The sequence below is a fragment of the Mus caroli genome, unplaced genomic scaffold (assembly GCF_978045245.1).
Source record: "Mus caroli unplaced genomic scaffold, Mus_caroli_1 scaffold_2, whole genome shotgun sequence".
NCBI classification, from domain to species: domain Eukaryota; kingdom Metazoa; phylum Chordata; class Mammalia; order Rodentia; family Muridae; genus Mus; species Mus caroli.
Genome location: NW_028227257.1, coordinates 70,269,521 through 70,297,478, shown reverse-complemented (window position 1 = coordinate 70,297,478; position 27,958 = coordinate 70,269,521). Strand labels below are relative to the sequence as shown.

The following is a 27,958-nucleotide window of genomic DNA, read 5'->3' as shown; positions in this document are numbered from 1 at the left end:
AGTTTGAAGGCATCCTTGATACCGGAGCAGATAAAAGTATAATCTCTACACATTGGTGGCCCAAAGCATGGCCCACCACAGAGTCATCTCATTCATTACAGGGCCTAGGATATCAATCATGTCCCACTATAAGCTCTGTTGCCTTGACATGGGAATCCTCCGAGGGGCAGCGAGGAAAATTCATACCTTATGTGCTCCCACTCCCGGTTAACCTCTGGGGGAGGGATATTATGCAGCATTTGGGCCTTGTTTTGTCCAATGAGAATGCCCCGTCGGGAGGGTGTTCGGTTAAAGTAAGAAATATCATGGCAAAGATGGGTTATAAAGAGGGAAAAGGGTTAGGAAATGAACAATTAAAACTGGGCCATATTGAACCATCTACCTCACCTTGGAATACTCCAATTTTTGTAATTAAGAAAAAGTCAGGAAAGTGGAGACTGCTCCATGACCTCAGAGCCATTAATGAGCAAATGAACTTATTTGGCCCCGTACAGAGAGGTCTCCCTGTACTTTCCGCCTTACCACGTGGCTGGAATTTAATTATTATAGATATTAAAGATTGTTTCTTTTCTATACCTTTGTGTCCAAGGGATAGGCCCAGATTTGCCTTTACCATCCCCTCTATTAATCACATGGAACCTGATAAGAGGTATCAATGGAAGGTCTTACCACAGGGAATGTCCAATAGTCCTACAATGTGCCAACTTTATGTGCAAGAAGCTCTTTTGCCAGTGAGGGAACAATTCCCCTCTTTAATTTTGCTTCTTTACATGGATGACATCCTTCTATGCCATAAAAACCTTACCATACTACAAAAGGCATATCCTTTTCTACTTAAGACTTTAAGTCAGTGGGGTTTACAGATAGCCACAGAAAAGGTCCAAATTTCTGATACAGGACAATTTTTGGGCTCTGTGGTGTCCCCAAATAAAATTGTGCCCCAAAAGGTAGAGATAAGAAGAGATCACCTCCATACCTTAAATGATTTTCAAAAGCTGTTAGGGGATATTAACTGGCTCAGACCTTTTTTGAAGATTCCTTCTGCTGAGTTAAGGCCTTTGTTTGATATTTTAGAAGGAGATTCTCATATCTCCTCCCCTAGGGCTCTTACTCTAGCTGCTAGCCAGGCCTTACAAAAGGTGGAAGATGCCTTACAGAATGCACAATTACAACGTATTGAGGATTCGCAGCCTTTTAGTTTATGTGTCTTTAAGACAGCACAATTGCCAACCGCAGTTTTGTGGCAGAATGGGCCATTGTTGTGGATCCATCCAAATGTATCTCCAACTAAAATAATAAATTGGTATCCTGATGCAATTGCACAGCTCGCCCTTAAAGGCCTAAAAGCAGCGATCACCCATTTTGGACGAAATCCCTATCTTTTAATTGTACCTTATACCGCTGCACAGGTTCAGACCTTGGCAGCCACATCTAATGATTGGGCAGTTTTAGTTACCTCCTTTTCAGGACAAATAGATAACCATTATCCAAAACATCCAATTTTACAGTTCGCCCAAAATCAATCTGTTGTGTTTCCACAAATAACAGTAAGAAACCCACTTAAAAATGGGGTTGTGGTATATACTGATGGATCAAAAACTGGCATAGGTGCCTATGTGGCTAATGGTGAAGTAGTATCCAAACAATATAATGAAAATTCACCTCAAGTGGTAGAATGTTTAGTGGTTTTAGAAGTTTTAAAAACCTTTTTAGAACCCCTCAATTTTTTAGAAGTGGCTGGAGTGATTAAGCCTTCCAGTAAAGTTGCCAATATTTTTCAGCAGATACAATTAGTTTTGTTATCTAGAAGATTTCCTGTTTATATTACTCATGTTAGAGCCCATTCAGGCCTACCTGGCCCCATGGCTCTGGGGAATGATTTGGCAGATAAAGCCACTAAAGTGGTGGCTGCTGCCCTAACATCCCCGGTAGAGGCTGCAAGAAATTTTCATAACAATTTTCATGTGACGGCTGAAACATTACGCCGCCGTTTCTCCTTGATGAGAAAAGAAGCCCGTGACATTGTTACTCAATGTCAAAGCTGCTGTGAGTTCTTGCCAGTTCCTCATGTGGGAATTAACCCACGCGGTATTCGACCTCTACAGGTCTGGCAAATGGATGTTACACATGTTTCTTCCTTTGGAAAACTTCAATATCTCCATGTGTCCATTGACACATGCTCTGGCATCATGTTTGCCTCTCCTTTAACCGGAGAAAAGGCCTCACATGTGATTCAACATTGCCTTGAGGCATGGAGTGCTTGGGGAAAACCCAAACTCCTTAAGACTGATAATGGACCAGCTTATACATCTCAAAAATTCCAACAGTTCTGCCGTCAGATGGATGTGACCCACCTGACTGGACTTCCATCTAATAAAACAGAAAGGGGGAATCGAGGAGGCTTTTCCCCGAGTACCAAGAGTGTCTGTGTCTACAGCACTCTTTACACTCAATTTTTTAAAAATCTTGATTCTCATGGCCATACCGCGGCTGAACGACATTGTTCAGAGCCAGATAGGCCCAAAGAGATGGTTAAATGGAAAGATGTTTTAAATAACAAATGGAAAGGCCCGGATCCTATTTTGATAAGATCCAGGGAGCTGTTTGTGTTTTTCCACAGAATGAAGACAACCCACTTTGGATACCAGAAAGACTCACCCGAAAAATCCAGACTGACCAAGGGAATACTGATGTCCCTCGTCTTGGTGATGTCCAGTGCGACAACAACAAAGGGAAAGCAGCGTTGGGAGATACAGAATTGGACGGCTAAATTTGAACAGACCCTTTGAAAATTGAGACTTGCCCCATGCACTTGGACCTGTCCCTGACCTAAGGACTATCTTTTCAACATTTTCCTTCTTTAAAGAATGGGTGGGGGTGGAATTATTTGGAGCTGTTCTTTGCTGTGGATTAGTGTTGCTTCTTTGATTGGTCTGTAAGCTTAAGGCCCAAACTAGGAGAGACAAACATGGTGGTTATTTCCCAGGCGCTTGCAGCACTAGAACATGGTGCTTCCCCTGATATATGGTTATCTATGCTTAAGCAATAGGTCGCTGGCCACTCAGCTCTTGCACCCCACGAGGCTAGTCTCATTGCACGGGATAGAGTGAGTGTGCTTCAGCAGCCCGAGAGAGTTGCATGGCTAAGCACTGCAGTAGAAGGGCTCTGTGGCATATATGAGCCTATTCTAGGGAGACATGTCATCTTTCAAGAAGGTTGAGTGTCCAAGTGTCCTTCCCCCAGGAAAAACGACACGGGAGCGGACCAAGACCCCTTTGGGTGATGAGCCTGGGAGGAGGTTTTGTGTAAAGCCCCTATTTTACACACTGGGGATTTGACCTCTATCTCCACTCTCATTATTATGGGTGGCCTATTGCTCTTATATAAAAGAAAAGGGGGAGATGTAAGGAGCCGCCTTCACATTTGCCATTACAAGATGGCGCTGATGGCACTGACACCCGTGTTCTAAGTAGTAAACAAGCAAGCTGCGCATGTGCCGGGGTAGCTTTCCACGCCATGTGCTCTGCCTTTCCCATGACGACAACTCTGGCTGATGGGCTGCAGCCAATCAGGGAGTGACACGTCCGAGGCGGAGGACAGTCCTCCATAAAAGGGAGGGGGCTCCGCCATATCTCTCTCTCTCTGGCTCTTTTCTCCACTGGCTCCTGATGGGGTAAGCAATAAAGTTTGTACTGCAGAAGATTCCCGTTGCCCTGAGCGTGTTCTTACCAGGGGGACACACAAAAGCGGCGGGCAATACAGCCCCATAGGAGGAAAAATAATATTAACTAACCAGTACCCCCAGAGCTCCCTGGGACTAAACCACCAACCAAAGAAAACACATGGTGGGCCTCATGGATCCATCTGCACATGTAGCAGAGGATGGCCTAGTCGGTCATCAATGGGAGGAGAGGCTCTTTGTCCTGTGAAGGTTCTATGCCCCAGTATAGGGGACTGCCAGGGCTAGAAAGCAGGAGTGGGTGGATTGGTGAGCAGGGGGTGGGGAGGAAGGGCTTTTGGAGGGGAAACTATGAAAGGGGATAACATTTGAAATGTAAATAAAGAAAATATCTAATAAAACAAAGAAATGGAAAAAATTTCTTCATTTGTATTTTATGTTTAGAAATGTTTTATTTCTATGTATGTAAGTGTATCATATATTGGCAGTGCCTGCAGAGGTCAGATGAGGGCATCAGGTCCCCTAGAATGGAGTTACAGATGGTTGTGAGCCACCATGTGGGTTCTCTGGAAGAGCAGAAGCACAGAGCCATCTCTCTAGCCCATCTCTAAAGTCTAGAGTGAACTGCATGTGAATATATAAATGTGGCTTCTACACAAATCTAAGCTTTCTGGAAGAAAAGAAACACATTTTTTTTAAATTTATGACACTAGAATATTGTATATCCATAGCTCCGTGATAAGAAGGTCTAACACATAAAACGTCCAAGTGGCATGTGTAGGACATCTAAAGGTGAAGGAGCACTTAGGATTCCAGGCTCTCTTCTAAGCACTAGACATCAATCAATTCATGAACGTTTTACAACAACTCCATAATGTGTGCACTATCATTCCTTCAGTTTATAGATAAGGACATGGACACATGAGCTTAGATAAGAGCCCAACATCACAAGATAACCTTTGTGTCCAAACTGGAGCAGCTAGCCTCTCAGACAGCAAACATTCAGCAGAGAGAGTTGCATAGTAAGGAGAAATCAGCTCAAAACAATGTTAGGAAACAGGATTGCTATTCAAGATCTAGAGTAGACCAAGAAAACAGGTAATTCCATCTTACTCTATGCCCTTTCTGTGGCTAACCTGGAAGATGTACAAAATAAGGTTACTGAACACTGTCTTTCTTGACCTTAATTGCCTGGCATGCATATACATATGGAGCAGCTAATTGAAGATAAATACCAAATTTCACAGACTTCAGCCTTCTGCCGAGGCATAATCTGTTTGCCACCTTTCTTGTAAAGATTATTTTTAAGCATGCGTATGTGTGTGTGTGAGTGAGTACGTGTGTGTGTGTGTGTGTGTGTGTGTGACATGTGTATGACTTCCTACAGAGGCAAGAAGTGAGTGTTGAGTGTTAGAATCCTTTATGCTGAAGTTACACTTGAGAGCTGCTCAATTTTGGAGCTGGGAAGTGAACTTACGTTCTCTGGAAGAGCAATATGCACACTTAACATCTATGTCAGATCTCCAGTGCTGCCATCTTCCTTTAAGAACTCCAGTTGTATATTTAGCATCACACTGAATATGGACATCACAGAGATGTTATAAGGTCAGCTGCTATGCTATTTTTCTAATGAGACTAAATTCCTTTCTCCTCATATGACTTCATGGTCTGTGAGACCCTATCTGCAGCATCCTCTTTTCCTTTGGATGTTATGTCTTAATGTGTAAATGTTCCACGATTTCCTCAATGGAATGCAATTATAACTGGTCCAGACCATGCCCCTGCAGTGAACTCACTGCTATATTTTTACTAATAAGATCATATCTCTTGGGCAGCTTTAACTTTATTGGCTCATCTTAGTTCTCCTGTTAACCAGAAAGATAAGGACAGAGTGTTCTCCAAGCATTCTCTCATTGCTCACATACTTCATTTCTGAAACAGGTTCATTGCAAAATCCACAAGTTCACCTAGAAACAAGGATGCAGGTTCCAGCTGAACAGGGACCTTGTGTCAAGTCAATGACTTGAGATTTGAAGAGTCATTTTTGGGGTCAATGCTCTCTGTCTGCATAGACTTTGGAAGGCAAGAAACTCTGTGTTCGGGCTCTGTCTAGATAACATGGTATAGAAATAAGCAACCAAGCTGTGGAACCTGAATGAGATCATACCAGTGAAGAGCGCAACAGCTCCACTGCCTAATTGAATCTGCTTTTGTGCTGCAAGTACTGAATATGTCGAGATGAAAAGAGACCAGAGTAATTGCTCTCACTCCATGGCCATGCATCTAGATTTAAAAATGCAGACTCTTCTAGCTCTTTATCACAGTCATTTGTCTCAAGGTTTCACACAACCTCCTCTATTTTGGTCTCAAAAAATGGTGTTACTAATTTCAGTGTAAAATAATGCAAAAACTCAAGAAATCTTGTCCACTCTCACCTTCACACTCACCAACTTGCTTGTGTTTATGTATTTATTAGTCTTTGAGGAACTGTGGGTAAGTCAGTAACTTTTTCTTTCTTTTTTTATTTTGGCCTCTTTCACCACAATTTCTAAGGGCTTAAATTCTTTTCCTGTTTTTCTCTCTATTGCATTTCAACCTCAGTGTATGGTGGCCGTTCACCATATATTCAACAGGATAATGAATGAATAAATGTCCAGTGTGTGGTAAATACTCAGTCAGCTAAGTCTGTTGCCAAAATGGTTATTTATGAGGATTTAGTTATCAAGTGGGTTAGATAATGACCAGTCAGTGTAACATCTGTAGTGGCAGATGGGTGCACACACATAGATTACAGTGGTCACAGAGAGAGGAGGAAGGTGTTTATTAATGCAGATACTTTCCGATCAACTCTTGGCTCTGTTGCACTTTGTTACTCTTTGAACTAGTTTTTAATTTCTACCTACCTCATTTATTGCTGACATTAAACAGGTCAAAACTTAATAAACAATCTCAGTGATTCATATGGTAAATGCTTAAACACAGGAGGAAGGACATATGGTGGCCATAGAGTCTACATAGAGTTGGTAGCAGCTCTGGTAAGATGTGGCTATGATGGTTTATTTTGATGATAGAACAAATTCAATGGTGCAAATACCCTTATTTCATCAAAGACTCCCACATCTGGTCAAGAATGGTTTTGGCTTAAATCACATGAGTTAGGCTATGAGCATTTCTTGCTAATAAAAAAGAAAATTCACACATATGTGTTTCTTGCTTTTTGACAAGGGTTTGTAAATACATTCTCTGCACTAAACTAACTTTCCAGCATTATAAGAAACTTAAGTAAGCACATAGTTCTCCTTGAGAAAACTAGTTTTGTACAAATCTCTTTCTATATGAAAGGCAACTAGATTTGAGAAACTGACAGTCACCCGTGAGTTTTCACTTCTTGAGGCATGTGCTTTGCAAACAAAGCAGGGCTTCTAGCTATGGGCAGAGAAGTCACGATCTGATAAAGTGCATGGCAAAGAAAGGTTCTGCTGTAAAAGGGGCACATGTGGTTGAGACTAGATGGGTTTTGGTGTGCAATGTCCTTAGTTTTCATTGATGAAAAAATGACATGGACTGGCTCAAGGGGGAGATTTTCTTTAAATTCTCTCATTTTTAAAAGAAATTCAGTTTTCAATAACAAAAGTCATTAAATTCAGAGAGTAATGTAAAATATTTTAGCAACAAAGAGATAGGAAAAGCAAGGATTCATTTGCATTAAAACTAATTATAAAACCAAGAAATTCTAGGTTCTTAGATATCCTTGTACTATGTTGTGTTTTTTTCCATTTTATCTCAGTCAATTGAAAATTTTACAATCCATAAAATAAAAATGAGTGCATAATTATGTAAAATTTCACTTGTACATTAAGATATGATTACATAAACACTTCACATTTTATTCAAGAAAAGTAAAATTTATTAATATTGTGTGTGCACATGGTATGTATGTGAATGTGTGTACCACAGCACCCCTGTGGAGGTCAGAGGATAACTTGTGGACTCAGATATTTCTTCCACATTTATGTGGGTTCTGTAGACTGCACTCAGGTCTTGAAACAAGTACTTTTATCCACTGATCTATTTTGCTGGCCCAAACTTTATTTTTAATAAATATTAAACTTTGTTTCAAAATTTTCTCATTTATTTATCTGGGAAAGCCACATCCCAGGAACTGAAAGTCAAGCTTTAAAAATGACAGAGATTAGAGAATATGGCCTGCCATCTATTATCCTACTAACAAATAATATGTTTTTCTTAAATGCAAATTCTATACCCATCTTCTCTGCCTCATAAGCTCCCATTGTCTTCCATGCAATGTTTTATAGAGCATCTTATGGCCATCCTTATTCCCTTCCCTTCTCATATGGTCCACTCAACAGAAATTCAACACATCCATGACTAAGGCCATTCTACAGGATAAACTTGACCTTTCTACTTCTTTTTGTAGAGGAGGCAGGTTACAATAAAAGAAAAGTCAAAGGGTATGTAGGAGGTATTCATGGATTTGGAGGGACTTATGATAATATACTAATTTAATCAAATTCAGTCAGAAAACCCCTAAAATATACAATGCAGAGAAAAAACTTATAGCAATAATCTCAAACCTGTAAGGGTCTTGAACTTATTTCTTTAGTTTCCCAATAGAGAATAAGCCAAGGGATAAAGGAAATGGTATACCGAAACTCTATGTTGGAAAACACCTCATCCTTGCCCACAGTGGACTGAGCAGCATATGCAAATTATTTCTCACTTTGGCCTTTGAGTCTTCTCGGTTGCCTAGCAATTTTAACCTCCCAATATCAAGCTCAATGTACTTTCTGAAATTCATCCTTCTATTTTTCACTTCTGTGGTTTCCTGTATGTCCTTCTGTCTGTGGGGATTTCCTTCTATCTCTTCCTGACAAACTATTCCTTAAATCTCAGTGTGGGTATCAACCTCTCTTTTCTTCATATTCTTTGCTTTACGTCACCATCAGTCTTCAGCACATGGTCTTAATGTACTTAAGTACATTAAGTGTATTACATGCCCAGGCCTTCTTTTTCACCTTGGTATTTCCTTACACAGTTCCCTGAACAAAATAGATGCCAAATGTCTGTGCAGCTAAATGGACACGCATGAGAGAAATGATATTCTCCACATCTTCCTTTCAGCTCCAAGGGAAAGTCTGGTCCTGTGCACAGCTTATTGTCATTTATCTTTTCATTTTGTGTTTGGCAGCCTGTGCCAAAAGAAGGAAAGTGGTGTGCATCTGGACTCCAGATTTTCTAAGCACTGTAGCCCTCTTTCCAAGGGAGAAGCAGATGAGGAAGATTGCTACGGAGGTTAAAGATGCAAAGAGTGTTTCAGTGGAACTCGCTTTGTTTACAGGCTCTGGAGTACTAATATTTGAAAACTCACATTGGACTAGGTATCAAATTCTATAGGCAAAAAAAGCCATCCAATCAATACTCTAAAATTTGCACAACAGTTTCTTCTTTTGCCAGTCAACTGCACAGCTTGGAAATATATTTAAAGATGAACTTTGTTTTAAAGTATTAAAATACTTTCCTGTGTCTACCTAGCAGCCAGTTCTTATGTTATTCATGCTCGCAGTCCATCGAGTACTACTCAGTAGAGTGTAGTATCGTTTTCATTTTGCTACTGCCTGATAGGACTGAGGAATGTTAGCTATGAAAAAGAAAAAGCTTCACCTGTCAGGAAATATTAATGGAGGAGGTGTGGCCATTCCTCCTTTAGCATTTAAAAGCTTAAGCTGTGATAATAAAAATGTTGACTTTTACTTCCTGAAATGACACAGAGAAGAACTTACGGACAATGAAAGCAAAATCCGAATGGATTGTAAAACTAGGGCAGAGTTAAAGAAAAAAAGAAAACCTTGAATACCAGAAGAAATCTAAAATTAAAAAATTCAACATGTTGCTATTTGACCCAGATAATGGCTATGAAATTATGTTATTGTTGATTCCCCACTTCAAGAATTCAGAAACATACTCTGAAGGAATGTGGATGAATGGTTTTCCTATAAACTCATCTATTTTCAACCACCTAGCAGGGATAGATAAAGGAAAATTGATTCTTGGTTCAGACACAGCAATGGAACAAATCCTTATCAGCTGTCACAGTGGTGAGACCACACACTTAGAGAAACTGAATTCTTGACAAGACTGGCCTGTGCTTAAAGAAAGGGGAGACTCTGGTACCTTGTGATTGATATCCATAGGTAGAAGGAATGTGGCCTGGTAAGTTGATTAGTAAGTAACATCTCCACTTCTAGTGAACTGCTGTAAGGCTAGTTTTAAAATCCCAGACAGTTATTACACATGAGGGAGTTTCAGGTTTGGAAGAAGGAAAGTAGAACCTCGTTGAGTATATGACTCAGAGTTCCTGAGAGAGGCAGCAAGGGATTAGCCAAGTAGCCGCTTCCTGAAAGGGGCAATGATCTTATAGATGGGGTTGACAGCGGAAAAGGGGATTCAGAAAATGTGCCTGGCTTGTGGGAGATAGGGTTCTAACCAACAGGCAAAGTTCACGTGTGTTAGAGTTTGCCTTTGACCACACAACCAAATGTAATCTCTAGAACATATGTAACCATATGTAATCAGTAGAACAATATAGAGTAAATCGGAGACCTTTCGACCTCACAATGCTCCCACTTCCTGTATTATTGTGTATCCCTTAGAACTTTCATTTTAATTGCCCATTTATTTTGCCTATTATCTGAGAAATGTTATCAGCTCCCTTTGCCACTAAATTCATCTTTTAGTTATCCCTAAACATTTTTCTGCTCACAGAATCTCTGGAGACCCATATAAATGCTCGAGAAAGGGGGATTGCACTTGGCCTAATTGCGGATTCAATTCTGTGCTCCTTGTTTTACAGCTTCATTGCTCACATAATCTCCTGGATACTAGCACAGGAATTTGTGCTTTGTTCTGTTCTGACTTTAGATATCATTAAAGAGGGTGAGCTACCTCTGGTTGATGCCACTCCTTTGCAGAGAGTGTGGAGCAAACAACTTGGACTCTCAGCTTTTACTTTAGATAATGCAGGCTCAAGTCTACTGTATCTTTCTCTGCCAGTATTTTAGAATACCAACATCTGCTCTGTTCTCCATTTCAGTTTTGGACAAATGATCTATATTGCTAAAGTTAAGCATTTCTCAGAAATGACAATATTATTTTAACCAAGATAGAAGGGATTGAATTTGCTCCTGAGCACATCCTTAGAAAATGAGAAAGAGATATAAATATTGATTACATTGATTTGATCAGCTTGTAATATATGTGTGTTAACTCAATGGACCATGTCCTGTAAATATAGTCAATTCAAATAATAGTATTCTCTCCAATCAATTCTCACTATAAGTTTTTAGTGTAGAATGAAGAGCATTGCAATGTTACCTGGTAAAAACAATTCTCCTTGGAGCCTTGCTCTGGCCTGTTGAGAAAAGCATCTTTTCTTCAGCCAATTAGCTTCGAATTCACTGTAATGGTCATTGGGCCATGTGATATAAACCTTATAAGAGAGAAATAAGAGTGGTATAAGACAATTATCATCTACTTGTATGTTGCACAGCTATACATTTCCGTCTTCAGCGATTGCTTTTCTTTTTTAATACTACTGAATTAGAGTGATTAGAAATAGAATTTTACTAGCATGGCATCTCTGCTTTACACACTGTAGATATGTAATACTCAAACTTCCTCTGAGAAGGTCTGACTACTAAGGGTGAGAATTGAGAATAGAGAAGAAAGCTGAGAGGACAGAAGACTGGGGAAAGACAGGCATTTCTGTCACGTTTGTCCTTCTGGGAAGGATTTGGAGATAAGGAATAGAGAAGCAAGTTTGACAGCACATGTGGTTGGCACTGAGACTGATGATCTTAGGATGTGATGCCTGATGCACCTAGGCAGTACTTTGGATAAATAGTGCTAATCAGTAAGATTTCTGAGCGACTGCTGTAGGATACACATTTGCACCCAGATTATCTCAACCCCTGACATTTCTTTTCCTGTTTTTTTTAAATGAATATATTTTTAATGGTTATTTTATTTATTTACACTTCAAATGTTATCCCCCTTCCCAGTTTCCACTCCACATGCTATCTATCCCCTCCTCCCGTCCCCTGCCTCTATGAGGGTGCGCCCCCCCCCCTAATTCACTCCTGTCTCAGCGGCCTATCATTCCTTTATCCTGGGTCATCAAGCCTACACAGGACCAAGGGCCTACATTCTCAGTGATACAAGATAAGGCAGTCCTCTGCTACATATCCAGCTGGAGCCATGGGTACGTACTGTGTACTGTTTGGTTGATGGTTTAGTCCCTGGGAGCTTTGGGGGGGGGATCTGGTTGGTTGATATTGTTATTTTTCCTACGGGGTTGCAAACCCTTTCAGCTCCTACAGTCCTTGCCCTAACTTCCCCATTGGGGTCCCCACACTCAGTCCAATGTTTGGCTGTGTATATCCACATCTGTATTGGTCTGGGTCTGGCAGAGCCTCTCAGACGTTTGGCATTTCTGTGGACAAATTCTGTACTTTTCTAGTTTGATAGAGCAGCAAACTGAGTGCCAGATGCACCATTTTCATGGTATAGATTGCATGATTGTGTTTCAAGCCTGCTTCCCCCTAAAAGAATAAAATATGGAAATTTGCATATGGTATTAAGATGGTAGTAGTTTTAAAATCAAAATATTATACATTCTGAAAAGAAACCAGAATATATCAGCAGGCTATATTTATATGTTTATTTATGTGTATATGCAACAATATTAAAGGGAAATTGACCACTACTTTGAGAGGGAGTGAGGAGGATATGGAATGAGTTGGATGAAGGAGAAGGAAAAGGTGATGTAATAAAATTTCATTTAAATAAAAAGTAAGCCTATTAAAAATAAAAATATAAAATGTTGTAGTAGTGATAACAACAGTAGATTTTTCCACTGAATATGCCTACCCTATCAAACAATGTACAACCATGTCCATGGAGGGTTTGCTCTATATATGACAAGTTAAAAAGAGTTACTTAAATTACTATAGACTAACCCCTTGATCTAACTCAACAGAGAAGGGGAAGAGCATTTAGACGTAATTACCTTTTTCCGGTCAAATGTCAAATCATCGATTCTAATGTTTACATCAAGAGCTTCCAGGAGAAGTTTCCGAGCTTTTGCAGAATGTAGGTAGCAGTCTGAACACTGACAGTTGTCTCTCAGCCATACTGCTGGGTAGAGGGACTCTGCCCCATCGTGCCAAAAGATCTGCATCAAATGAGCCCCATCCAGTGCTTCTGCCTTTAGGATGGCACAGTGCATGTTTCTGGTCTTTGGTGATAAATCCTACCAGCTACCTGCTAGGACAAATCAGTGTTAATTGTAATAGGCTGGCAGATTGTACCTGAACCTGACCTCTACAATACTGCAAGTGGACTCTGGCCTCTGCCTACCACTCAGCAGTATGAGCCTACAGTTCGCCCCATGCCAGGACCTTTGTTCTAATTAGAGTATTTCACATGTTGTAAACAGAAGCACAGTGACTAGCTGTAAGATAAAAATGCCACATCGAATCCAAATCAAGAGAATTCCTTGTTCTTTTAACAGAAATTTTAGGTTATAAAATAAGAAACAAGGGCAAACACATTGATATAATCACGTTTGCATAAACACTGTGGGAAAACTGCTACGCAAATGGAAAATGTTAAGTTTGCCTCTCTGTTTTGGTGTTTTAGTGAGCCCAGGACTTTACACACGTGAGACAGGCATTCTACTGTTGAGCTTCAGTCCCAGCTCACAACATGCCTCTGTTGTTTTAACCAATGACAGAGGCATCTGGCTTTTGAAACAAAAACTGCTTCAATGATTCACAATTACCATCAAGGGAATATTGATGCAATTAGTTTGCTTAAAGGGTAATTCGACTTAGAACATGGTACTATTTCTGGTCTATTTTTACTTTTTACTTGCATAGTATATTTCTCACTGGAATATAAAAATACCAAAGTCCTTTAAAAGCTTACTGGGTTTGTTTTCTGCCTTTGCTTGTTTGGAATGTCTTACTTTATCTGGAATGTTTATGGGGGGAGTTTTATGAATCTACATTTTGATTGGATTGTATGACTCCTTTTTATTACAAAATCCATCAAATTTGTAGCAATGCAGTAGTTATAGGAGAAGAAATCTCGTGAAAGAAAGGCACCAGGGTACTTACACTGGGCAACTCTTTATTTCATTAGTGACCGTATACCAGACATTCAGGAATAAGGGAATGTTATAGACTTAACCTTTCACATTTATCTAGGGTTCTCAATATATATACAAAGAGTAGACATTAGTAAAAAGATAAAGTTTACATGAAATTAAAACCAGAATGCTTTGTGTTTTCATAGGACCATTAACACTTCTAGCTCTTCTAACAGAAGAGAGCAGAGAGGACAGTGCTACCTTGTGATAAGAGAGGAAGACACACAGAGCACAGTGACTGCTTACACACACCTTCACTGTATCAGATACTGAAACAGCACCAGGAACCTACCAAGCAAAGCAAAGACTTTTGGCAAACTGCTGTCACCTACTCAAACCTACACATAGGCATACATATATACACATAATTAAAAACAAAATAAACCCTTTGACAAAAGAGAGAAATAGCACTATTTAAAAAAATCTGACAGGAGTCACCAAATAATTTTTACAAAAGGGTTTCTAGGCTATTAGGTTTGTAGAGCATATATAATTTCTCATTTGTCATCTTAATTTTAAAATTCCATTCAAAATATAACAAATATTCTTAGCCCATGGTGTGCATAAAAGTGGTCCATGGGACATTTTTGGCCAAGAGCAGTAGTGTGGCTGTCCTTTATAAATTTGTTCACGATTTCTTTAGCACAGCGGTATCATGTGATGCTTTGATTCAGAAAGCAGTACTCTTTCACTTGCTTGGGCATTGAGCAAAAGTTAGCACTCATATGTAACAATATCTTCTTTTGTAGATGTGGTATTACAAGATACAAAGATTACCATACCACAATGGAAACAGAGGATTACAATGTAAAGAAAAGTCTGGGGTCAAATGGTCTCAATTATTTCTTAGAAAAAAAAAAACGTATTTAATTTACTCTAGAAAGATCTGTGACTGATATTGGGCTACATGTATTGATTCTACCTTATTTTGCTTCCTTACTAATATAATACTGATTTTTAAATATGGGACATAGTTATATTTCCAGCTTCCTCTATTTCTATTTCATATACTGTGTATTATGTTAGTCTGTCCAGTGAAATATTTTTTCCTTTTTCCACATAAGGAACATTTGTTAAAAGGAGATAGGAAGATTTCAGGATACAAAACCAGCATAGGAATATTCATATTATAAGAGCAAAATCCTATTTACAGCATCATCAATGAAACGACTTGGGATTAATTTAACATAGGAGACAAAACATATACACTCAAACTGTTAGGACAACTATGAAATTATTTGAAGACAACTATAAGAAATAGTATGTACTCATGAATTAGGGTAATCAATATTGCTAAAATATCCATGATACTGAAATAATCAACAATGCCAATAACATGATTCAAGGCAATAGGAAAGTTACTCCTGACATTTGTATGTCAACAACAACGGTTTCTAAATAGCCAAGCCACCAACCAGGAACAAGAAACAAAATTGGAGGCATTATAATACATGGTCTCAAAATATATTGTAAAGCAATAGGGGCAAAAGTAACATAGAGCTGATATGCGAAGTGAAAATCTAGGGAGACCAGAAGTAAACCCATGTATCCAATGTCAATATATTTATGTAAAGTTTCAAGATACTAAAAAAAATGTCCTCTTCATATTGCTGGGAGTACTGCCTATCCTTATTTGGAAGATTAAATTTGGGTTCTTCATTCAGAATGGAAAGGCAGTTATATTTGCAAACCATACCTTAGGCAAGGGTCTCCAAGCAAAAAGTGTAAAGAAAGCATACAATGCAATAAGGTCTCTTAAAGTGAAAGGGACTCTACACAGACAGTTCTCAAAAGGAGATGCAAAAATAGCCATCATGTCTGTGAAAAAAAAACTTGACAATTATTTTCAGAGAATACAAAGCCAAACCACTATGAGAAATCTCCTTGTCCTTGTTACAATCAATATTACAGAATGTCTTCAAGTGTTGGCAAAGAAAAGTAGAATGAACAGTGAGGGGTACAAATTTACCAAGCAAAATAGTGTAGAATCTGCTTTTCAAAAAGTTAAGACTAGAAGTGCTTATGATTCAGCTGTTCCCCTGCTTGATATCTATCTAAAGGAAATGAAATCAGTGTGCAGAAGAGATCGTTACACTTCAGTATGGAGAACCAATCACCATAGTCAGAATGTTGACTCAGTTGAAATGTTCACAGATGGATGGATGAAATTTTAAGGAAAATGTGAGATCCACACACAGGAATCTTATCTACCCATGCAAGGGAAGGACATTTTGTCATTGTGATACCATGTATGAAATATAATGGGCACTGTGCTAACTGAGGTAAGCCATACACACAGACACAAGTATTGTTTAATCTCACTTATTTGTAAACATATTGAACACTTATTGGCTAAAAGGAGAATGGAGACCTAGAGGTGAAAATGCGAGCTACTAGTCTGAGACAGAGATTTAATTGTGTACAATAAGTAACTTCTAGCTACCTAATATAGCATGGCAAGAACATGTAAAACTTATAGATGCTGGAAATTTTATAAGAAATATATTTGGAATGCTCTCAGTACACACACACACACACACACACACACACAAGCACACCTGGGCGCGCACACACACACACACACACACACACACACACACACACACACAGAGTCACACAGTGATGAGTATGGGAAGTATTAGATAATCATTAATTTGATTGTGAAAGTTATTTGAAAAGTTACAGGTAGATTAAAATATTCTATTTACTACTTTAAAGTAGAATTCTGTCAATTATAATTCAGCAAAACTCAGAAAAATCAAATCAAATAAAAAAGAATAAGTTTTAAGTATGCTGACAGCAAGGGTACAATAGTGCTTAAGGCACAGAATTGCTTCTACAGCTCCGCAAATAATTTGTGTTTAGTGAATACTTTGTGTCACTAAGAGCTCTGAACTGCATATACAGGAACTCTACTTTTAACCAACCCGTTGCATTCCTGCAGTCAGCAGTAGAAAACATAGGCATGTCCGACACACGTTCACTCCAGGATAACTGTGACCTTAGCCCAGTACATTTATAGTGTCTACAGATAATCTGCTTTTTACTGCTGTGAAAAAATCATGACCAAAAGCAGGCTGAAGAGGAAAGGGTTTATTTTATCATATAGTCCATCACGAATGGAAGTCAGGGCAAGAACTCAAGGCAGGAACACAGAGGCAGGAATTAAAGCAGAGGCAATGAAGAACCCTGATTGGTGGCTTGTTCTTCATGACTTTTTCAGATTACTTTTTAAAAATATAACTCAGGACTTCCTACGTAGGTAGGCTGGGGCTTCCCACACCAATGAGTAATCAATAAAATGCCCCACTGACTTGCCCACAGGCCTTTTCTCCATAGAATTTCTATCTTCCCAGGTGATGCTAGCTTGTGTTAAGTTGGAAATCAAACAACAAGCAGATTGAAACATCATGTCACAATAGCAAAAGGATGGCCCCTCTTGATGATAGTGAAATCTGCCTTAAGAATAAAACAAAAGTCTTCCCATTTTGTTTTATCATCTAGGTTTCCTGTGTGCTGGCATGTATTCTAATCTCAGTTCATCTCTATTATATGTTCATTAATATATTTATTTAAAATGATTTATTTTTGTATGTGTATGTATAAATACCACGGAGACCAGAAAGGGGCCTTAGGTCTCCTGGAGCTGGAGCTACAGGTATTTTACAAGTGGTCTGATGTCCTGGGATGTAACTCTTGTCTTCAAATACATCAGTAAGCCCTCTTATGTGCCAAACCATGCCTCGAACTTCTGTTTAAAATTTTCTGATTGAAATACTGGGAATTCCATTTGGCAATTGAAGCACTGTTACTTAATGGATACTTATGTAGGACAGATTTTCCCATCATGATGAACATGGTTTCTGTACTCAAAAATGGCATGGTACCCTGCTGTCAACTTCCACAAAAAAAGAAAACCCACCAGAGAAATGTTCATACCTGTAGACATCGGCATAATGCATAGTGATCTCTTCCCAGCCTATTTTGAGATTTTCACTTGCCTCTTTCTAAATTATTTTTCCTTCTCCTCGACTTAGAGCATGTGGACTGAAGAGCTTTTTCTCCAGAACCCATCTGGTTAAACAGTACATAATCTGGGGAGAAAAGAGCCCTGGACGCCAGTACTGTGAAGCGTGGAGGCTACCTGGGGGAGGATGGGAAGAGCCACTAAAACTTAGGTTTTACTAAAATAATCTGGATGTCTATGTAGGAACTTGCTGGGGCACGGCTACTCTTCATAGTGTCTTTCTCAGCTTCCTGGTGAATGTAAACGACAGTTTAAACAGGGACGAGGGGAAACGGGCGGGCACTTGTTTTTTTGACTTTAACTTTGCTTCACTAACATCAAGTTTTGATGGAGTAAATAAGAAAACCTTAAAAGAAATAGGGCAGGAAGGATCATAAATATTTAAAAGAAAGTGTCCGGAAGAGTCACATGCTTGTGACACACTTTGGATTTGTTGACCTCTGTTTCTATCTCACCCAGTTTACAATTGGACATAGTAAGGCATCGTGGGAATGTACTTAGTGACACATCTTTATGTTTTCCCAAAGAAAAGGAAAACAATAGACACTCCACCTGGAAAATGAAAATATTTATTTTATGCTTATTTATATTTTGTTTTTTTAAAAGGAATTATTAGCTTATGAAACATTATTTTGGGTGTGGTGGGAAAGAGCAGTTCTGCCTGGCCGGTAAAACGGCCCTTGGGTCTTGGCAGCCTCTTATCTGATGGAGTTTTCTTTATACTCCACAGTGTTACCTTGTGTGTGTTCCCTTCTTAATTATCTGCTGAAGTTTCCCTCTTCAGACTTTACCTGGGAATTCTGTTTGGCCCAACTAGATTGCTTTTGATGTGATATTATTTCAGGCATACATGTGAGTTTTGTCATTTTTCTGTTTCTTAATTTTATATATTGAAATTTATCACCAATAAGTGAAACCTAGTTTGTGTACTGGTCTAAAAAATAAAATAAAGGCTAAAAATAAACTCTAAGAGCCAGGGAGAAGACATCTGTGTGTTATGCTTTCAGAGTCCTTTTAAGGTATAGAACCAGACAAGAAAATGGAGGCTGGGCGATCATCTGTGTGATTTATCCACATCCACTTCGTTAGTGAGAGAGATTGCCTCAGACATGTGAAAAATGTTTACTCTGCAATAACTAATTTAAATAATAGTCTTTAGAGAGGATTGAAAGGATGATGCAGGGACTTCATAGTAACCACACATAAAATTACAGGGTAATAATGTGGACCACTGAGCCCACAGGACAGTTTAGTTGCATCAGTGGAGAGCATCAAGGATGCACCATATGTCAATGTCTGTTAATTTCTATCTTCTCATCCTCATGGTAGCTTTGACTTGCTATTGTGTCATGAAAATTTTATGTTATTATCATCTTCTAGAGAATAACTTCAGTTTATTAACATGATACTATTAAAACAGTGGCTTGTTCTCAAGGTCTTTGCTTAAAGAACTTCACTGACTATTTTTGGAGAAAAGAGTATGAAGAGGTGGGTTTCTTAAACTTTATATTATTGAGTCTTAAAAATATTATCTACTTATAATTCAAACTTTAAATCATATAGTCTGTATCCAAAAAGGTTGTCATAGACTGGGCTGTGCTCATGGTTCCTAAATAATATTAAAGCTTAATAACATTGGAATACATACTCTCTCTAGCTCATGATATTTGCTGCTTATAGACTTTTAACTTAAGGGCTTCAAAATTGCTAAAATTCATTTCTAGTATTAACTTGGTTGAATTAAGTGGCGGAGCCATATGATCATCCCTGAAGGTATTCCCATATAAATAATGAATTCCATGGAACCATTAGAAAAACCACTTGGTATTTTTGAAGAAGTTCTCTATTCTGCCTGCTGGATTTCATCCAAAAATTTCCTTCATACTTTATAAAAAGGAAATGTTAAGTTCGCCACAGCAAATTTACCATAGTTCAGTAAGAACTGAATTATGAATCCTCTTGTTTACTAATGTAATAAGTACAAAAATTATAAATGTTTTTAACCACATCACATACTGAAAAACTTAAATTTTATTCAGATATATTCAAATTGCATACAATATTTTTTGAGCTGTATCAAGGGAACACAATAAAACTGTGCAGGCTGGTCTGAATTGACCAACATTTTAGAGATGCGTGCTAATTTCAGCTCTTTTGGTTCAACAAAGGGCCAAGGAATAATATGCATCACCTTCCCTTTGACTGGGTTGTGGATTATTCAAAGAACTTTTCAAAAAAGAAATCTCATTAGAATTTTCCATTATGGGCAATCAGCTTTGTAGACAGAGCTGTCTCTGTCCCTTCTACAGACATCCTGGATCACTTTGGGGATTGCAAAGTAATTTGACGATCAGACTAAGCCAAACATAATTGGAAAAGACTAGCTGCCAAGAAGCAATCAGATCCACTACATTCCAGAAATCAAGCCTCTTCCAGATGCTGATGGTGCATCCTACTTCAGCCCAGGGCTGTGAATGACATGTGCCTGGAGTTTGATGTAGATGCTTCCTTTCCCCTGTACACAGAGATTAATCCAGGGGCCAGTCAAGTAAGAGAGCTGAGTCCAGTCATCCCTGTTATCATATATTCTCTGGGCACCAAACCACACAAACACTCCAAATAGAGGAAACCACAGCTTTCTTTGGTCCTAGATATCCTTTGGAGCAGAAACCTCCTTGCTCCAGACACATTTCAGGATTGATCTGCTTGGTACGCTAAACCTTAGAAGCCATTATGCTCCTTGCAGCCCTGCTTTGACCCTGTCTGTATACACAGTTGAGGTTGGCAAAGGAGGAAGGTTATAGCTTGATATGAAGGTATAGCTATTTCTTTGTTTGGACATTTAACAACAACAATAACAGCAACACTAAAGCAAAGAGCTCTTGTGGCTCTTAGGTTTTCAGAAACCATAAAATCCCATAGCTCAAGCAGAGTTTTGCCCCATTTCTGAATCAACAGAGAAGAGGAAAAGCATTTCTCACCTGTCGTGTCTTCTGCGCCGGAGGCAGCTGCTGCCACAGGAACAAGCAGACAAGAGCTTTTACCTCTCTTCCACCTGTTCACACTGACAGCGCTTCTATTGCAAAACTCTCTTGAAGAAGCCTGTGCATTCTGCAGGGAGGAGCTGTCGGCTTTCACCTGAGCATAGGCGCAGTGGCGTCTACTTGGCCATTGAATATTCCAACAGAAATGTCTTTAAAGAGCTTTTGATTAGTTGTGTGTGTGTGGGGGGGTCTTCTCTGAAGGCTGGGATTGGCTTCCCTTTGCTAGATATTCTTCCCTTTCTCCAGTTTTGTTTGGAATAAACAGTAGCTGCTAGAGAGCCTCTTGCTCTGCTGAAGATGGTTGCCCAGTGATTTGACTCACAACACACGGACGGCCCTGAGGGCAACAAAAGGGAAAGACCAGGGCAGGCCATATGCCAAGGATCCGGAGCTTGGCTTACAAGCTTCTGACTTGAGGGAGGGCCTAGTACATGGGGGATTTGTTGGGCAGTTCCCAAGACCCAGTTCCTTACAGTGTAGCTATTATGTTAAAATAGTCTTTGGGTGGCAACTGAAATCTAGAAAGTGATCTGCAGTCTGCTGGCCTCCTTCCACCCACACCACCCTTCCTAAGAAGGTACAGCACATCCCAGCTTGCAACTTGTTGCTTCTTGCCTCAAGGACTCGGTGTTGGGAAACAAAAGTAAACAAAAGCCGTAATCAAAGAGAGAGAGAGGCCATGCTGCCCAGCTCCCAGGTGACCTCTGGATCTGCAATGTCACCTACATTCCCCAGCAATGCCCTGTCAGCCGATTTCATAGTAAAATATCAACTGTGTCCCTGTATCACCTTCACCATTGACTTCCTTATTCAACTCTACTCCAGGAAAATAACAGCAGGTTTGGTTTTCACACACAGGACAGTATAGATGTAGACTGCAATACTACATGTTGTCAGCCTTGAAAACCACAGGAACAGAAGTTATAAGATGCCAGAAATAATCAACTAATTATACTTTAATTATTCATGACACAAAGGAAATGGGCATAAGCGACCTTTCCTTCATCTTTTGTGCTGTAGTTAACTATTGTTGGAATAAATTTGGTAAATTCATCTGTAGCTTAAAATAAAAGGGGCTGTCAATGTAAAAGAAGCCATGAATTTGAAGCAAGAAGAAGGGGTATATGGGAAAGTTTAGAATGAGGGGAAAAAAGGGAGAAATGATATAATTATACTGTTCTTGAAACAAGTAATTTTAAAAATATAACAATAAAAATACTTACATATGAAAAAAGTTGTTGAGAACCAGTAAGTTACAAGACCATGGTTTCTAATAATATGAGTGAATAAAATAAACAACAAATCTGTCAGTAGATAAAGTTAAAAAATTTTAAGTAAAGAATTAATCCTACAAACAGGCAGAGAAGCAAAAACAAGCTGGCAAATAAAACTCCAGTCTACCCTGGAGGGGTTCTCCCAAATGAACCCTGAATCCAAATGTCTTTGAGACTTAATGATTTCTTATTAGTTGGCTATATACCCAGTAGTGGCATTGTGGAGTCACGTCACAGTTCTCTATTTAATTTTAAAATCACCTCTATCCTGTTTTCCATAATAGTTGCCCTTTTTCATAGCCTCCCTAAAAGTGTACAACAGATCCCCTTTATCAACAGTCTCTCATACACTTAGTTTTAAATCTTCTGGACAAATCCCTCTACTAGCAAGAAGTGACATACCATTGTGGCTAAATTATTATATCTTTAATTAGTAGACACTTTTGAAGCAGTGTTCACCTGCCTATTGTCCATGTGTGTATCTTCTTTTGATGGACTTCTATTCCAGCCTTTTCTCTCTCTATTGAACTTGTTACTGAGTTGAGGCTCATATACATTTAGATATTAATCCTTAATTAGTTGTATGTTGGTCTGGTTTTCTTTTGTTATGATAAATACCATGATCAAAAGCAACTTGGTTTATCTTAGCATATGCTTACAGGAAAAGTTCCTTATTGAGGGAAGTGAGAGTAGGAAGTCAAGCAGAAACCACAGAGGAATGTAGCCTGCTGGCTCACTCTATGGTTTATGCTCAACTTTCCTATGCAACCCCTGCCCAGCTGCCTTGGGATGGCCCCACTCCATGGTGTTCTGGGCCTTTTCTATCACTCATCAATCAGGACAATCTCTTAAACACTGCTGATCTAGTTTGCTTTCTATTGTTGTGGTAAAACACTAGCCAAAAGCAACTCAGGAGACAAAGTTCACTTTATTCTGACAGGTAACAAGAGTCAGTCATGGAAAGGAACAAGGCAGCAACTCAAGCAGGGCAGGCACCTGCAGGCAGACACAGAACCAGACACTCCTGAGGACACTGCTTACTGGCTTGCTTTTATGGCTTGTTCAGCCGGCTATCCTATAGAACCCCTATAGAACCCAAGAAGAGCTGTCTAGAGGTGGCCCCTTACACAGTGGGCTGGAAACTCGTTCCCATGTCAATCATTAATCAAGAAAACTCACAGTCACCTAGAGACTGATGTTATGGGAGCATTTTCTCAATTGAGATTCCTGTTTCCATATGACTGGCTTATAAGGTTGACAGAAAAGTAACAGGGACTTGAGGGGACAAGTCAACTCTGTCAAAGCAGTTATTCAATTGAGATTCTTATTTCTCAGGTGACTTTAGGTTGTGTTAGCTTGACAATAAAACCTAACCAGGACTTGCTTACAAATATTTTAATATATTTCATTGGTCATATCTTCATTTTTTAGAAATTATTTCCTTGGCTGTGCAGAAATTTTTTAGTTCGATATACTTCCAATTGAATATTCTTGTTTGTGTTGACTGTTTTCTGTGCTATATCAAAAAGTATTGTATAAATAGCATTGCAGCACTATTTACAATGGCTAAGATAGAAATGTTTGTCAACCGATGACAATTAGTTAAGAAATTAAGAAAATGTACCACATACACCATAGAATATGATGAAATGAGATCTTTGTCAATGAATTTGTAGAACTTTGTGTTAAATAATGATAGGTGGGCACACAAAAATAATGCATAATCCCAATGACCGGGGGTCAAAAGGCCAAGATCATAGATTCACAGAGTAAAGAATGATGGTTGCCAGTAGATGGAGATTGTAGAAAGGACTTTACCAGAGGTAGTTAGTTATACTTAGGAGACATGAGTAAGTTCAGGACATCTATCACATAATAACCCTTGTTAATAAAGGGTTAATAAATCTATCTACTTGAAGATAGCTAAGGCAGTAGATCTTAAATGTTCTTAGAAGAAAAAGTAGATATGATAGGTAGTAGAGAAATTAATTTAACAATTTCAGTATATATATAGAAAACAAAATATGCAAGACAATAACAAACACAAGAAAACACACACACACACACACACACACATGCGCGCGCATGTATGCACGCACAAGCATAATTTGTAGTATAACCAGTAACTTAGCTAAGATAAGTAAATTAGTGGTTCTTGGGATTAAAAAGCTTACTTTTCAAAAACTTGGTCCTTTCTACATTAACTCGTTTAAGTCTTTAGCTTGATTTCATATGTGTCTTTGAGTTCTCTTCTGATATTAGCGCTGTGAATTTCAGAATGAGAAGGAGCCCAGTGGTTCCTGATCTAAAAGAGGAACACAAATATGTAAAGTCTGCCATAGGCCTCATAGCAGCACAGCTGTCACAGCTACCATGTCATCCACGGGCTTCAACCAGGAAAACAGAGGGGATATTCTCAGTTGTCACGGGGACATAAGTGAAGAGTAAGGCCATCCAGAATTTGCCTAAGGATTCTGCTGGGACAATGGTAGAGGTAGTTCTGCCAAAAGGCCAGTGTAAGCCCCTCACAATCCCAAAGACCTCCAACTGCCAGGTTGCACTCACAGAACACAGCTCTAATGGCTGGACCCAGCCTCAACCCTATAGAGTAAAAAGCCCAAGCTCAAGATTTGAAATTCCACCAATCTCTTGGTTTGCCCTAAGCTCTCAACTTGAAATCTCACCAATCTCTTTCCTGGAAATACCCCCACCCAGGAAATCCTATGTAAACTGTCTTTTGCTCTGTTCTCTTGCCCAAGCAGAGGCAGCCACCCTCCTGGGTTCTTTTCTCCCAATAAGTCCTTTGTATGAGGTTTGGTGTGTGGTATGACTTTGTGGTATTTCTTGGCTCACCATTGATAGGATACTTTACCCTTCAGAGTTGTAATTCTTTGGGGAAACCTTCCTCAGCTGGAGCAGAGCTGTAACACTTTGGAAAACTTTTTACCACCTGGCCTGGAGCAGAGCTATAACCAGGGAAGCCTTAGAGCTGTAACACTTATCAGAAATACCTTTGAGTCTTTCCAATAATAATTACTTAGTGATCAATAACTGTTAGTAGTTATTTTTGAGAATTAAAACTTAATAAGTAAGTTCTGAAATTTTAGTCATTTAACTTTGAAGAATTTTGTGAGAAAAAAAAAACAAACAAACCCCAGCAAGCTGCTAATGAATGAAATGTATTGATATTAGGGTTAAAATAGACAATTTGATGTTTAAAATAGTTTTTCTATATGCAGAAATGGTTGTCTAGGTTATCTGTCTGTGGACCAGGACTTCCACAAGGGCCTTGTGCAGATTTGGCACTATTCTTACATTAAGCACTCACAACCAGTAACATGGACCTTGTTCTTCAGCAGGATTCCATCACACCATGACAGAAAGGCTGATTTAATCTGTTGGCCCAGAGTCTACACCACCTCTCTACTCTAGGTAATGTTATAGAATACAGAACAAGATACACTAGATTTCTAAAGACTTGTGTATGCTTCTCTGGTCTGTGAGAATTCATTCCCTTTCTTCTGTCCACAGAAGTTCTACACCTTTAGTAGATGTGTGTAAGTGGATGGTCAAGGCCAATCTATATTTATGTGTTATTTAGATAGATGAAGTTAGAGGAATATGGACTCATTTGAACTTCTTAGTGTGTGATGGAAACTGGAATGTGAAGAGATGTGGAAGAATCTAGGATTTCAGGCTGCAGTCTGAGGACTGGGATCTAGAGAATGGCTCCTTCACTACTCTGACAAATTTTGGTCTAGAACAAAAAGAATCTTGGAATAAAGGTTATAATGAAGGTACTTTTCAACTTTAAAGGATGGAACATATTCAATAGTCATGTTATATAAACAATGCCATACTAGTAAATGCTTAACTAGAGTCTCTTGGAAAACAAACATGAAAGCAAACATTCACTCCACTGTAGTGTTTGCTGTTTATTGTGATCAAAGATCAAAATGAGGCTAGGCTGACTTATTTTAGTCTACTAACATAATGTTTCTAAATGGAAATTTGGGAAGACTGGTGTATAATTAGTTTTCTCAAACATGTAAGAAATGACTCCAGAGCATTAATGTTTATAATTGTAAGCTTTTGTCCATATGGTATAATGACCTTAATCAGTACTCCTATCCTGGGCTCCTAATGGTCTGCCCTAGTGCATAGAAAATACCAGCACACAGCACACTCTTTTAAACACCTCTCATATAAAAGGTCTGTTAATCATGTGACTCGGCACATCATCAATCTACAAATTAATCTGTACTTCACATCTTGCTTGACTAAAGGAGAGAAAGCATTTGAAGAAATCTAGCACAATTCTTGGCACTTTATTTACAACCAATAAATGTTGCTGAAAGAATGAATCATAGGCATCAAGTAAATTTTAATTTCTTTTTTTTTTATTATCATCTTTGGGGAAAATTCAAGCTTTTTAGTTTAAGCTGTTCATAGATGTCTGCAATTTTCTGCATTTGCCTTTAAAACAGAGCCTTTTCTTAGAGAACTCCTGTGGTAGACATCTCATTTTCATGAAGTCCCCAAGGGAGCAAGGCTCACACTGCGTTACTCTTTTTAGAAAGATTGGTAAAATTCCACTTGGCTACGTGTCTGTTATCTGAGTCCAGGGAAGGAAAGTTTGTTTTTAGGCTCTGACTTTTTTCTCAGCTGTATTTTGTTTCCCAAGACAGTAACAGAAAAAGGGCTCTGAATTAAAACTTGAGATTTAGTTATTCCGTATGTTGCCCTCTGTGAGGAATGTTTTAAGTTTTGAAAATGAGTGTGTACAAAACAAGGAAGTGCAGAAGATTCAGTAGTGCTCTCAGCAATTTGTCTAATTCCATAAAATTTTCTTGGTGAGAAGCAATTTCTAGGTGCAATTTCTAGTCCATTGGTTGGTGACTTATATAAGCATTGCTGTTTTCTTTGTCTTTTATAGCTGCAGGTATCCAGCTTTCAGAGAGGTGTTTCCTCCTAAACTATTATATTTCATGGCTGCTTTTCCAACCTTATATGAGGAGCTTCTTCGTCCTTGATATTTTACCTGACACATAGGAGAATGAATGGCTTCTAAACACGTCAAAGCTCTTGTCTGCGAGTCTTACTTTGCTAGTAAAAACTAGTAATTTCTCCAAAGGAGCTTCAAAAAAGGAGAACCTATGATGAGAAAAATAAACATCTTGAAAACTCATTTGGATAGATGGCTGAATGGAAAAGCAGATTTGTAAATATGAACATAATTTTGAAGACAGTCAGGGGAAATCATCAGCAGGTTCACAAATATGATTTGTGACTTGGAAAAGCTTAAGATATTTTCTGATTCAATGATCTGATCTTATAAATGATGAGCATGGGATGCTTGCAAGCTAGCATAAAACCAGATGCCATAAGGGAACAATCTAGACATTCCTATTTTTAATATGAGTTAGAATAGGTTGGATATGGTGATAACAGTGATACTGAAACAGCTTAGGGGCTTACCACAGTGAGGGCATTGTTCACATAAGCCTCATTCCCGACACAGGAATCCTGGAGAACCTGCATGATTCCCAAGGTTGATGAACTCTCAGTACTTGTGACAGAGCTTGGAAAGCAAGCATGGACAATTATGCATGACATTTGTAGACTCACACTTGCAAGTGACCCATTACAGATCCATCCTCAGTTAATCATGCTTTTCTTGAAGGAGATTAAGACTCTTCCTTGTGT

General features: G+C 38.9%; 1 protein-coding gene across 2 annotated transcripts in view; it reads right to left on the bottom strand.

The window, feature by feature from the left end:
- Bbox1 (gamma-butyrobetaine hydroxylase 1) overlaps positions 1-21,340 on the bottom strand; it is a 54,472-nt gene extending 33,132 nt beyond the window's left edge. The window contains exons 1-3 of one of the 2 annotated variants that reach the window (XM_021149557.3): positions 20,916-21,340; positions 12,765-13,021; positions 11,072-11,186 (exon numbers count right to left, since the gene is read on the bottom strand). In XM_021149557.3, the coding sequence (XP_021005216.1) occupies positions 11,072-11,186; positions 12,765-12,983 (334 nt within the window). In that variant the 5' untranslated portion in view covers positions 12,984-13,021; positions 20,916-21,340. The remainder of the gene's footprint in view (positions 1-11,071; positions 11,187-12,764; positions 13,022-20,915) is intronic. The other variant, XM_021149550.3, reaches the window with a different exon arrangement.
- Positions 21,341-27,958: the final 6,618 nt, after the last annotated feature.